Genomic DNA, 15,079 nt, shown 5'->3' on the forward strand with positions numbered 1-15,079 from the left:
TAACGGTACACTATAGGCACCCAGAGAAAAGGTAGGGTTTAGATTACAGCCTAGGAACACCTGTAGTGACAGTCACGTAGACGACCACTAGAGGTGATTCTTGAGTCACTGTCTGCATAGAGACACTGAGCGATCCCTATAGAGATGCATTGATTCAATGCATCTTTATGAGGAGATGCTGATTGGCGCAGCATGGCATTTTGCTGTACATGTGCAATAGCCGCGTTGGATTAGCTGAGATCATTAAATTTGATTATCTCAGCCAAGGTGTTTGAGTTGGGGCAGGGAAAGACGTGACTAGACCCACGCAGCGGTGGAAGAAAGGTCAACTCACCTTTTACTCTGACAGGGGGGCTGGACGCCTAAATATTACAATTAGAACTATAGTGTCAGGAATAAATGTTTGTATATAGTGTCCCTTTAAACAAATTATTAGATTAGAAGACAGTGTAAAAAGTAAAAATATAGGTTACCCATAAATTGGTTGCAGCAGTAGCAAAGAGTGTGATTTTATGGAGGTTCTGTTACCTGGCGTCTTATTTGCCATCTTTCTCAAAAACAAAAGAACTCTGGTACAGATCAGAGAGATGGGAAGATGTATATTAAAGAGACACTAAAGGCACCTGGACGACATCATCTCAATGAAGAGATCTGGGTGCATTGCAACAGTTTTTTTTAAACCTGCAATCCAAAACACCCCTCTCTAGTAGATCCAGCAATGTTAAACATGCCTGTAATGGTGGCATTCCTGCCAGACATTAGAAGCGCTTCTGCTTTGAGAAGCACATCTGACTCAGCTTTGTAACTTTCGCATCATCAAATAATGGTCAAAGGGAAACATTGTATTCAATGCTTTTCTATAAGAAGTATTTAATGGGCAAGCACAGTGCTCACTGGAAGTGGAGCAGGCGGCAGCACAGATCTCTGCACTGAAAAAAAGATTATTATTGCAACTGACATGACAACTGCCATGTTGTCCATGTGATATTTCTTCTAAGCAAGTATCATTTTATCCAAGATTTTCGACACTCCAGAAGGAGACTTGAACTTAGTCAGACACTGACAGATGAACACAATAATCCAAAACATGCCTAAAATGCACAGAATGAGCACAGAATATCATTATTCTTCACTGACCATTACAAAAACCAGACTTCAAATTTAAACAGACCACGTGTGGTTTGAATGCAAGAAACTAATAAATCTGAAGAAGAAAAAAAAAGGTTCCACTTGGAACAGTCAGGAATTCATCAGAAAAAGTAAACGGTCTGAATCGTAATCTAAAGGTCACAAAATTTAAATGCAAAAAAAATTACTAAATGGATGAGAACAATAATAATAATTATAATAATAATAACAACAACAACAAAGTATTTAACCAGGAAAGGTACATTCAGATTACTCTGGTTTTCAAGTCCTGGGGATGTTACCTTAGCCCAACAACCAGGGGTTGTTACTATTATAGAATTTAATGGTACTCATTTTATCTACCTCGGAAGGATAAAGGGCTGAGTTTGAATCTGTGACCCAAGGGTTAAACAGATGGTGAGAACAATATTGATAATCAGTCAAATTCTTATATTGGTTAACGATGATTATTTTCGCAGTTCTCCATGGACAAATTCCAGGAATATGGCTATGAAATTAAAATTATGGGCCAAGAGAGTAAGGCTATCCAAGAGATGGCCAGCCTTTGGCACTCCAGCCAGCATGGAAAAACCATTCCTACAATAAAATACAAAATATCCGGAGTTTCAATGCTGAATGGGAAGAGAAGAGTGATCCTCGAAGAGAAAGGTCAAATGTTAGACATCACAAGCGAGCCTTGTAAGCGTCGCTACCCATCACCCATTATCTATTAATTTGTGCTAAATTGTGACGGACGGATAATTTTATTCAAGAAATCTACTTTGGCACAGCTCAGTGAAAGTGTTTACAGAAATAAAGACACCTGTGTATTTGAATTCTCAAAGCTGTTATAGCATGACAAACACACTAAATATTACTGTTAAACGGAAGTATATTTAGACAGAATAAAATTGCAACAAATTCCTTCAACAAATATATTACAAACAATATTTGAGTTCAAGGGAGTGACAAATACATAGTTCGTAGATGATAACACCAGAATTTCACCAAGGTCCCTCTAAAAATGATTTGGCAGGTTCTTCTCCTTCCTGTGCAAAGTCCAGGCTAGGGCTATGCACACATCCAATTAGAGAAAGAATAATATGAAATTACACAATCTTCCCTAAGCCAAAGTCTGGCTTCAATTAGGACACCTCATTGCAGTGAATAATAAACCCAAAGGAGAGAGAGAGAGATCACGACCCAAGGACATAAATCAAACCACCCACTCTATTGCAGGAGAAAGGCAAGGACGGCTGAACTTACCGAGGTAGCTTCAACCACATGACCCAACCAGGTGACCATTCCCTGTTCACTACGTCGTTCTGAACAGAATCCATGGACAGGGCGTTGCTGCTATTGTCCTCTTCAGGCTCATGTTCTATTGTTTCCAAGACTTTCAGAACCACAGAGGAAGAGGAAGAATTTTTCAGTAAAGAGACAGCCTCGCTGCGGCTTACTCCTGTTAGATCAATGCCATTTACATTCAGTAAAATATCTCCTGTTGACCCAAGGGAGCAAAAGAAAAATACAAGTCAAGTACAGCGTTTTAAAAAGTCCTAAAATTATTTTCAGTGCATGACTTACAGGTTTTTTTTGGGGGGGGGGGGTTTAGGGAGTTGTTGCAATCAGACTTCTATCCGTTCTTTAATAATTTCCTTCTGACTCACAAAAAATATTAGAAACAAATGCATGTATTTTTTTATGAATATTAATAATCACCTTATTGATACACTAACCTCACACTTTTTTCACATTGTTTTAAAAAATATATAAAAAAAAAAATTTAGTCACAGATGGGTAAATAATGTTTTTAAACATTATATAACCTTATGGTATGAATTACATTTGCTAAGGAACATCTACCCCATAATAATAATTACTAAAACAAATTGTTCTACTGCTCATGTTAACACACATTTGACAAAATCTTATTTAAAAAAAAATTTTTTTTTTAAGAGACAGAGCCAAACTTACATTTCATTAATAAAACAAGCATGTTTATTTGGGCCAACCCAATTCTTTTGGTGGTACATGCAGAGCTTGTGCCAGTATATGGATTACAGGGCTGAAACACAATTCAATTTGCTTAGAACTTTTACTACTCTTAGTATAGTGTTATATATTTGAGGAACACGAAACCTCTGGGAGACAATACCTAATATGAAACCTCTCATCGTTTTCAGCATCTTCTCATGTTTTCCATATCATTTTTAAAAGGGTTATGCAAGGCACAAATATTGTAATTAGCAATAATTAACGTGCAGAAAGACCAGATAGGAATCCTTAGATTGCCTCGTGCTTAGTATTTATTCAGATAATTGTCCTCAGAGTAACTTGGGCTGGCTCGCGCTTAGAATATTTTATTTAGTTATTAGTTACTGCTATGGGGAACTTACTTGGAAAACAGAACAGCTGAAGGAAGTTCCAAAAAAACAAGTTTTATTGGGAAATACACAGTTTCTATACCCTATATGTCATATCAGTGAATCACAACAATTTATGGACCAAAGTACACTTTAATGAGAGAAACATTGTGACGGACCGCTTGGCACCCCGACCGGGTACCTTCGTCAACCGCTGCTTCCTAGTACTTGCAAGCACCATAAGCACTGCACTGGAACACCATAACCACCGTAAACCCCACAAACCGCCGCATCTTGGTTGGGGTCTCGCTGTCCTCCACCCACCCTGGACCCAAGACCAGGATCCAGCTCCTAGTCCAGAGAGTGAAGCAGGCTGTGCTTATAAGAGCAAGTGTTGTGATCCAAGGGAGTATAGTGATTATAGCAATCCCCAGAGTGTGAATATAGCTCTCCAATCCCCCAAACATGAGCCTAGACTTCATGAAGGGTAAAACAAATCCTTCTTAATGGTAGCCACAACTGGCCTTTTAGGACAATCCCCATGCAAATGGCACTTGCCCCCTTGACCTGAGAGTAAACCACAGTAGAAACAAATACACAATCACATTGGCTCTCAGGTCCCGGACACTCCCATACAAAATAGGTCAATCCCTCCCCTATGCCTGGGAGTTAATTGAGTCAAGCACTGTACTAAACTCAATTATCTCCAAACACAAAAAAAAATACATTTTTCCAAAAACACCCAAAATAACTTCAAACACACAAAATCCCCTGATAGCCCTGATCAGGATGACCAACATATCCAAAAATCCCCCAGATCGGTTCAGGGGTTCAGGAATTTCCTGGAAGTCTTATTTTTGACCGACTGTGCACATGGTCCTATGCCCAAAACAGTTCCAGAGAATCAGGGCTTGCAGGCGGTCTAGTTCGGTAGTTTAAAAACGAACAAACTACCTAACAGAGTCAATAGCCTTACCCTGGAGCTTGATTCCCTTTTTCGTGGGAACGTTTGCACTGAACAGCGCTTTTCTAAGTGTTGTTAAACCGAACGCAGGCGATGCTGGAAGTGCAGCGGTGTTCGGGAGTTTCGGTGTCCGTTTTCAGTTCCATGAGATTCATGCCCAAACACCGCTGTCTACTTTCATGCGAACAAGATGGCCGCCACCTCGTGGTCGTCCATAGAAATTGCATGAGTGGTTTGTAGTAGTGTGTGTGTGTGTGTGTGTGTGTATGTAAGGGAGCTGTGTATTATGTTTTGTGTGTGAATGATAGTTGTGCATAGGGGAGCTGCATGTGGGATTGTCAGTGTGGGAAATATATAATTTTGTGTGTCTGTATAAGGGGCTGTCTGTGTAGTTTTGTGTGTGAATTATCAGTGGTGTTGTGTTTTGCTTTTGAAGCCATTGTTTGCATGTGGGCTGTTTGTAGTATTTGTGTGAGGGAGAGGCCTCTTCTGCAGCTATGTGTCTGCTAGCTCTGTGGGTGGCTTCCATGGTGTAATGGGGACCAGGCTGCCTAGGTTAAGGTCAAATGCAGGGGCTTCTATGGCTGCTGAGGGATGCGCTCCAGTTGGATTCCCTTTTTTTAATGCTCGGAGAAAGTTAACTGCAGCATGTGGTGACAAAAGCTTTCAATCACTGCTGGTGCGAATCTTGAGCTGGCACTAGAAGATATCTAAGGAATTCCCATTGGGAACCCTGCTCAGCTACAGATACCGGAGGCTCTCCCCTGGAATTGACCTGTCTGTGTCTGGCAGCCTTGCGTGTCATTGGTTGCTGATCTCTGGATTAGACTATGAAAGGTATATTAAAGTTTAAACATATGCAAATCAGGCACTTCGGTTCTGTTAGTAACGAGCAATAGGTTGGAGTACACTAGTCTAGAGATGCTCTGTATGAATCAGATTTAAATCAATTTATTCTTGTAAGAAAAGATACTCAAAAAATACTTTGAATATAATAGTTTAGCATAAAATGCCAAATGTATTTCAAAATGTACACAAATATGCAAAATATATACAGGTAATGTGATGAATACACATAAAGTCAATTGACCTGTTTTTATTCTCCCGTCTCTTCCAATCACTCCATCAGGGTCTACACTTGTAACAAATATAGGCAGGTCCCATTCCCAGTTGGATACACCACCAGCCACGGTCATTCCCAGAGACTCTGTGTGGTCTTTCACAATATTCACCAACTTCTCGTGACACAAGGAGTTACGATATCCATTCTAAGGGGGGCAAGAATGAGACTGGATGTAATACAAGACATAAACCTGGAAGAATTATAATTTATTTTTTACCAACAATATTAACAATCCAATTAACACCATACAGTTCTTGTAAGTTTAAAAAATGAGTACAGATATCCCATGTGAATTTTTGCTCAGCAAATATGATAAATAACATGTGACTTCATAAAAGAGCCCTGGATCCCAATGGTAATATGCACACCCAGATACTAAGGACAGACTTCCCACCATGTAACATGAAAGAATATAGTTGGCACTTGATTTTGTCAACATGTATGTACACAATACTGGCAAAGGCTCCACATCCTTACAAATGGCTGGCATGTGTGAGGCCCATTATGCTCTACTGACAAGTGTGTGTACGGTCTTTGGCATATTCAGTAGGCACAGCTTAGTGCCCTTGAAAACTACACAAATGTGTCAACTGAGGATCTGGGAAGCTAACCCATAAGCAATAGCAAGTATAAATAGATCACAGACTATCAATCAGTTCACTGCAATGCACATGTCAGGGAGCTCATTACGTTCTCTCAGGTCCATCAACGATAAGGAGAGGTTTGCGTAGGTGGCCTAACTGTGCAATGTAAGTTACTGTATGAAATAGAACAGTAAATTATATGCTGTAACAGAGCTGCTTCTTCTAGTCCTTATTCTTGGTCATCCAGAGAAGGCACTTTGAGCTCCATGGATGGATGAAATGGATATCTGGGCTATTCTATTCCACCTCAGCCTAACTGCTTTGACAGTGTTTGATAGCCAAAGATGCATGCTAATAAAGCTCCAATCAGGTTTCATCAAATGATTCAGAATTCTTGGTGCCCAGTGAAATGTTTCTGTTGATTCCACCAGATAGAGTTGTTACAATATTCTTCAAAACCATGGCAGATTATTTGTTACCCCTCACTGAAGCTCATTGCTATAAAACTGTGTCTCCTCCCTCTTCATGCAGATACTGAACTTTCCTCATAGAGATTCATTGATTCAATTCATCTCTATGAGGAGATGCTGATTGGCCAGGGCTGTGTTTGAATCATGCTGGCTCAGCCCCTCATCTGCCTCTTTATTAATCTCAGCCAATCCTATGGGGAAGCACTGTGATTGGATCAGGCTACCACTTCTGATGATGTCAGCAGACTTTTTTTTTTATTTAGACAAACAGCATGCAGAGTTACAGCTTCTGGCTTGAATACAGTAAGATTTTTACTATATTTATGGAGGCATGAGGGGCCCAGGGGGGCAAGATGGTGGTGTTAACACTATAGGGTCAGGAATACATGTAGTTGCACTGGTGACTATAGTGTCCCTTTAAGCAGTTTTGGTGTATAGATCATGCCCCTGCAATCTCAATGCTCAATTCTCTGGCATCTCAGAGTAAAAACACTTCCTGAGAGCTGTCTTGCAAAGGCTCAGATTTGGATTTGGAGGAGATGGGTGGGAGCACTATTCTGATTCGGGCATAGAGCTGGGAATATAAATGGTCTACAATCGATCCAGTATATTTTAATAATAATACCGACAGGGATGCCCACTATCTCTGCAATTATTCACAATTGCCCTAGAATCATTAACGCAGTGCAAACAAATAGAATGAAACTGGATTCCAAACAAATCACTGACTATAAAATCACTGTATATGCAGATGATCTGCTCTTCTCCCTTACAAATCCACTAGTCTCCCATCCTGATCCAATCAAGGAAAGGAAGTTATACAGCACCTTATCTCACTTTTCAATTAAAGGGATACTCCCGGCACCCAGACCACTTCTGCCCATTGGAGTGGTCTGGTTGCCAACTCCCACTACCCTTAACCCTGCAAGTGTAATTATTGCAGTTTTCATAAACTGCAATATTTACCTGGCAGGGTTAAGTCCTCCTCTAGTGGCTGTCTACTAGACAGCCACTAGAGGGACTTCCGTGTTCATAGAACACGAAAAGTGTTTTCAGCGACGCTGGACGTCCTCACGCTATGTGAGGACCTCCAGCGTTGCCAAAATCCCCATAGGAAAGCATTGAATAATGCTTTCCTATGGGGAGGTCTAATGCGCGTGCACCGCCATTGCCCCAGATGCGCACTAGGTCTCCCCCGCCGGCTGACGTTGGACATGGCGAGACCAAAATATAGAGGGGGCTTATGCTTCCCAAACACTCAATGCAATGTAGCCAATCTCCTGACAAGGATCCGAGAATGGTTATTGGTTGATGTTTCCAAACCCTGGAAGCTCTTCTAAACTAGTTTCTCGGAGGCACCTATAGACCATTTATCTTTACAAACTGCAAGACTCACAGCCCTATGTTCACAGTGACATACCACTATCTATCCCACTCTGTCCATCTGGCATAGATTTAAAACAAACTATGGTTTATCGACCACCTGTTCCCCATTATATTTATTAACTAATAACCCATCGATACTCAAAGATCTCTCAGACTGGCTATCCTCCAGAAAGACAATCAGGCAAATTTCAATGTGTAAAAACTGAAATGGGCCATCTTTTTATTCGACCTTGCAACTTTTCAAAACACCATAAACTTGTATATGGGAGGACACTCGTGGAACATGACATCATACAAATAATTGTGTATTTTTACATTATTTTAAAGCTGATAGTATTCTGACATTCACAGTTAAAATGCCGTGCAGAAGTAGGAAAGTAACATTTCTTAAAATGTTATTCATATTAAATTATGTTTCATATATAAATATCTAAAGTGAAATAAACGCTGCATTTCTCCTGAACAAAATGATCTATAATAAGTGTGGGTGCACTTAATATAAAAGAGGTAAATTATGGTTAAACAGTTATATAGCCAGCGGCTTACTAAGAGGATGGCGGAGGGAGCGGTCCGCCCCGGGTGCTACTCACTAGGGGGGTGCCCGAAGCGTATTTTGATGCTGCTTGCAGGAGTCTCCACATCCAGCAGCAGCATTTCCTCTGTTCTCGCGATCCACAAGAGTGGTACCGCGTGTTGCTATGGCTACCCGCGACAACGCTATCGCGGATCGCGAAAACAGAGGACATGCTGCTGCTGGATGTGGAGACTTCTGGGCCCCTCTTCACTGGGCAACCATACTGTGCCACAGGACCATCAGGGAATGTAGTGCCCCCCCTCCCTGGACACAGGTAAGAGTCAGGGAAGGGACACACACACACTATATGCACGCACACACCGCATATACTATACGCACACACACCGCATACACTATACGCACACACCGCATACAGTACACAAACACATACACTACACAAACACTGCATACAATAAACACACACTTTTACCTGTGTGTCTGTGTATCTGTATGTGTGTGTGTGTGTGTGTCTGTATGTGCGTGTTAGTGTATCTGTGCCCATGTGTGTCTGTACATGTCAGTGTGAGTCTGTAAGTGTGTGTGTTTCTAAGTACCTGCATGTGTATACATATGTGTCTGTGTATCTGTATGTGCCAGTGTGTGCATCTGTATGTCTATGTATCTGCATGTGTGCCAGTGTGTGTATGTTTGACTATATGTGTACATCTCAGCATTTCGCCAACACTACACACAAATACACCCCTGCATCCAAATATCAACACTACATAAAAACACACCACATATTCAAAAAACACACTATACAGAAATGCACGCCGGCATTCAAATGCCAACACTACATGCAAACACACCCCTACATTCACTCCCACATACTTCATACAAAAACATGCTTACATTCAAACACACAAACACTACTCAGTGCTAAATACATACAAAAAATGCAAACACTGCTCAATGCTAAATTTAAAAAAAAAAAAAAAAAAAGTAGGTGTTTTTTACTTTTTAAAATATAAGATCCGCCCCGGGTGCCAAATGCTCCAGGTACACCGCTGCATATAGCTTAAAATCTAGGTTTTGTTTTGGTTCAGAACTTGGACAATTGCCTCTATCTTTAAGGGGTTAATGTTTTACTCATTTTAAAAAATCCCTATGCTTTTCATTTTTCCAACCACTAGTATGCTACAACAAAATTGGCTAATTATGATTTTGTAGAGATAATATTCATGTTATCCACAGTGTAAATTTGTTAATTATATATTAATAAGAGATTAAATGGTAAAATCATGTTATGGACAATGATTATTCATTGAAGATAGAGAGGATACATTGACTTAAAACATATTGATTTAGTATAATGCTTAGATAGTAAGCTCGCTGGGTGTCTTACAAAAGTTCTACAAATGGCTAATTTCTGCAGGCAGGGCTCTACTTCATGAGGTTTCATGATATTCTCTGTCAGTTGCAAAGCCTAGGATCAATTGTTAAATGTTATAAAGTTCTGGGCTAAGAGCGCTATATAAATGGCAATAATAATAATAAAAAGAAATATCAAATAAATCAAAAATATACATGCAGTGTGAGCCGTTCTTGGGCATACCAGCAATTTGGGACCACATGTTTTGCGATCACGGAGCCATTCAGCTAGATAGGCATCATGGGAAACTGAGTCAACAGCAACTACAGTGACAAATGTTAGCCATTACTGGACTAGTGGGCCATACATTTTTTTTTTTTTTTTTTTTAAACCCACACAAAGCACAGACTGATATTTTTCCCATTATGGACCTTATCTGTGTGAAACCTTATGATAATAAAAAAAAAAAAAAAAAACAACACAAAATCTGTCTTGTATTATATTTTACCCTACAAACCAAGTTTCAAATGATGAGATCCACAAAGGATTAAATGTCAGCCTGTGAAAAGATAAGGCGGTTCATATAGATTAAAACCCATTCTTTTAACCAAAAGTTGTAATGTAAGAGTAGGCCACTCCTGAGGAATACTGTTTTAAATGTAAAAACAACATACTGTGTGCACTCGTTTGTATACTAGAGGACGTTGGAAAAAAAGAAAAGAAAAAAAAGTTCTGTAAACAAAAAATTAATTCACTTGATTAACAGTTTACAATTTGGCCATGTGAGCATTTCTAAACAGCTGTCCTTCTAAAATGACCCTTTTTAGCCATGACACAGAATATGCAATATAACTCAATGGCTGTTTTTTTTCCTGTTTAATGTAAGATAAAGGTTTCTATCTGGCCAGCACAACCTCAGTATCCCAACACGTGTCCCACACAGATGAGCCACAGCTGCATGAGCACAGAAAGCAGAGCTGGAGGGATGGCCAGGCAGCTGCTTTAATCACAGAATAAAGGCATACGATAGTTATCATCGCCTTCTGTAGTTCTTCCCTTATTTACCCAGAATTCTACAACTACCTGGCAATAACACGGCTTTTACTGATCGATGCTGATCTATTTTGCAACTGTTTCAGTAATAAATGCAACTGTTTCGACAATATTACTGATGTGGATTAATTTAGAAATAAACAAATATGTTTAAATGTCTATCTGTTCCTGTCCAAATCTGAGATGATTAAATTGCGTATACGCAGAAGTAAGCTCACACTGACACACGGAGTTCAGGTTAAAAGCACTTCAGAAAATTTAATGCAATCTGGTTGGAAAACAGTTGTGCAGCTCTTTTTAAAAGCAAAATGACATCATCATTGGTTATCAGATAATAACAAATAAACATCATTAATTGGATTAAACATTATGTGACTAACTTCGTGTCCACCCACCAAGAGGTGGTATTATTTTGGACACGGGTGGGGACAAGGGGGTCTTGAGCGTCATTTTACACGGTCGGTGATGTCAGATCTCGTGGTCAGGTGCAAGGTCTCTTATGAATAGAACATTTCATTACTACAGTGTTCTCATGGCCTTCAATTTATACTATGTTGCGAGTTAGGGGAAATTCAGCAGTTCCTGGGTTAGTCATATCTTTATGGAAAAATACAGTCTTTGTCTATTGTGTTAGATGTGCTGAGCAATTCTGTCATGTAATGTAGTTTTCATATGGAGAAGTCAGGTTATGAGGACAAAATGGAGGATTTGTCACAGCATCAGGTTAAAATGGAGTTAGTGCAATAATTCAATACAAGTACAATAAAGATTTTTTAATAATTCTACATCAGTCCCCCCTATGAAATGTAAATATTCTAAGAGATAAACTTTATTAGTTAGTTTCAGAAGACAGGTTAGCCCAAAGGCACAAAACCCTATGAAGTAACGGTTCTTAAAGTCTTCTTAGTTCTTCAGAGGGACATCATAAATAGACGAGCTTACATTACCATATGGACCTGTGTTATCTGGAATATAGGCACAACAAGTCATGGTGACAGGTAAACGTTGTTGGTTGCAATAGATATAATAAATGCAAATCAAAATATTATTATAATTATTAGCAGTGACGATTGGGAAAATGGACTCAAACTTTCCTTTTACTGCAAAATCATCTGGTACCCCCCTTGGCACACCTATGGCATCCATATATATATATATATATGTGTGTCAAACTTTCCCTTTAGAGGGGTGCTCCTCTTTATGTTCTGAAGCATGAATGTGGTGTGTCAAGAGTACCTTGTCATGTATTATGTGTATGGACATAATAACCTTGGCTAGGGCGCATTTGCTTATGCATTGTAGTATTAAACCTGTCTCACGCTACACCAGCGTAGGTGGACTCGGATCATTTAGTCAATATTAATATCACCACAAACTCAGGATGGGCAAATAATCCTGAGGGAGCTTGGCGTTTGGATTGCTTTAGCTTCACGAGGTCTCCTTTTGGGGTCCTCGGCTTTCCATCGATGGCAAGTGGTCAGGCATTATTATGGCCATCAAACACCTACTTGTTGGTATCTTTTTTTCTTTAGAGTCAAAAGTGTGTCAAAATCAACAAATGTTACTTCTCATGTTGCAGAGAGAGAGAGAGTCTTGAATCTGGAACAATGAATCCATTGAGTGATCTCTGCAACTTTCACAATGCACTATTGGGTATATGGTCTTGGTTGTCACATTGATGACCGGCTAGGCTTCTGGCCATCCTGACAAAATGTCTATTATAACTAGTGCATATTTGACCCAGTAGCTCTGTCACCTGGATTCTTGAAAGGGATATTGAGAGTTAGCTAGGTGCTTAGGAGTATTTAGAGATCAAAGAGTTCATGAGGGTCTTGGATAGGTATAAAGTTCCATGGGCTCACTGCCCAGTACATGTTTTTGGGTAAACAGAGCTTGAGAGCGTTGGAGTACAGCCCGTCTTCAAGGGTTGCCCCTTTCTGTTTTTCCAGCTTTGTATTTCTTCAGGGTCAGTAGCTGCTTGTCATTCTTTCAGAAGCTTGAGATCTGTAGGTAGGATCTACATGGTGAGTATAGAAGTTTCTTTAGCGGACACCATTCTGTCCACTTCCCTTGGTGCACTTGTGGCTTGGTTGGCAGCTTTTAGTCAGCTGAGTGGTGCTTCTTATCTTCCAGATTGATCCAAAATAATGTGCTGCACCCAGGGCATATCTTGAGTCAGTGTAGGTATTGGCATGTCTTCCTTCAGGCATTTTGTATGCCACTGAGAAGGCTGTCAATTCAGCGTCTTGAGCAGATGTGAGTGAGGAAAGTGAAGATGCTTGATGTACCTGATCTTCTGTAGCAACAGCAAATCCAGTATGGTACCTTTCCTCATTATCCGCAAACAGAGTGGAGTCAGGATCTGGTAAAGCTACTGCATGCTCTGTTGAAAGGTGTCTTGTTTCTTCTTTCATCTGTTCAAAGCAACCATGAGGAGCAGTAGGAGAGGTTTCCTCACCTATTTCTGTGTGAGATTGGGGGGTATTTGTCTTTCTATTTACAGTTCTCTTGCTGACCCCCCTCTGTAGAGAGTTGCAAATTGATTGTTAGTGTTTCATGTGTTCCTTTCATGAGATTTCTGGGGGCTTAGTGAAGAAAAAACATGAGGGACAGCCACCTCCCTTACAGGTGTCTTACTTCCATGGGAATCTGGGTCAGGACCGCACTATTTCCTTGAGAGTGCCCAAAACAGTTCTTTCATGTCTGAATAATTTTTCGTTAGTGTGGGATTCCCCCCTGGGAAGTGGCGGAAGAGTGGCCAGAGCAACTTTCCTTCAAAAATATAATGTCGTCAGGTAGAGGCAGAGTTGTCTATGGGTGGAGGAAATTGGTAAGGAATAAGAAGGGAGGAAGCATATAAGGGATATAGATATGGTGGTGGGGAGATGGAAGAATGAGTAGTGGATAGAGTGAGAGGGAAGAAGGTGGAGTAGGAGAAGGAGAAGGTGGAGTAGAGGAAGGAGTAGGAGGAGGAGGAGGAGGAATAGAGGAGAAGTAGGAGGAGAGAGGAGAAGGTGGAGTGGAAGGAGAAAGTGGAGTAGAGGGAGGAGTAGGAGGAGGAGTAGAGGGGAAGTAGGAGGAGAGAGGAGAAGGTGGAGTAGAGGGAGGAGTAGGAGGAGAAAGTGGAGTAGAGGGAGGAGTAGGAAGAAGAAGGAGGAGTAAGAGCAGGAAGAAGGAGTAGGAGGAGTAGAGGGAGGAGTAGGAGGAGGAGTAGAGGAGAAGTAGGAGGAGAGAGGAGAAGGTGGAGTAGAGGGAGGAGTAGGAGGAGGAGTAGAGGAGAAGTAGGAGGAGAGAGGAGAAGGTGGAGTAGAGGGAGGAGTAGGAGGAGGAGAAGAGGAGAAGTAGGAGGAGAGAGGAGAAGGTGGAGTAGAGGAAGGAGTAGGAGGAGAAAGTGGAGTAGAGGGAGGAGTAGGAAGAGGAGGGAGGAGTAAGAGCAGGAAGAAGGAGTAGGAGGAGGAGAAGGTGGAGTAGAGGGAGGGGCAGTAGGGGAAAGTGGGGGACTGCAGATGAAGGGGAGGGATCGGTGGGAGGAATAAGCGGGGGTGGGCAGGTAAGGGAGCAGACAGGTGATGTAGCAATGGAGGAGACATCAGAAATCAAGACTAGGTAGAAATGCAATGGAGGCTGCAAATAGCCCATGTACAACAACTATTAACTGGCCCTAAGCTTTCCCTAGAGAAAAATAATAAAAGGCTAACATGCTCATCTCGTCTCCACAAGCCTCGAACGTTTCACTCCCATGGGTGGCCCATGATGGCTTGCCCACCACTTCTCCACACGGGGTCTTGTGCCCGCGGAGACAGACGCTATCCCTGACTCTTGTTCTTGATTTAATAATTTATATCTAACATCTCAAAATGTAATTCCTACTTATATCACAAATATACATTATCACAATTTTTATGTCTCGCAAATGGGATAAAATTTATTCTACTTTCACTGATAATGTATCTTTAAAACATACGAAATAGACAAATAACATTGTCTTCTGGAAAATAAATGGAAAAGATAATGGAGATTTTGTTAAGCTTATAAATGGCTATACATTAATTCACATTTCTTGTTCTCCAGTTTCTGGCTGTTAATGACAATGTACAATGTAATAGAGCAGCAGGGAAT

At 40.7% G+C, this 15,079-nt stretch overlaps 1 protein-coding gene across 4 annotated transcripts in view; it reads right to left on the reverse strand.

Moving 5' to 3' along the window:
- LNX1 (ligand of numb-protein X 1) overlaps nt 1-15,079 on the reverse strand; it is a 187,944-nt gene that overhangs the window by 18,582 nt on the left and 154,283 nt on the right. For all 4 annotated transcript variants that reach the window (XM_063458009.1, XM_063458007.1, XM_063458010.1 and 1 more), the window contains 2 exons: nt 5,549-5,726; nt 2,395-2,629 (listed from right to left, as the gene is read on the reverse strand). In XM_063458009.1, the coding sequence (XP_063314079.1) occupies nt 2,395-2,629; nt 5,549-5,726 (413 nt within the window). The remainder of the gene's footprint in view (nt 1-2,394; nt 2,630-5,548; nt 5,727-15,079) is intronic.

This window comes from Pelobates fuscus, chromosome 6, assembly GCF_036172605.1.
Source record: "Pelobates fuscus isolate aPelFus1 chromosome 6, aPelFus1.pri, whole genome shotgun sequence".
Taxonomy (NCBI): domain Eukaryota; kingdom Metazoa; phylum Chordata; class Amphibia; order Anura; family Pelobatidae; genus Pelobates; species Pelobates fuscus.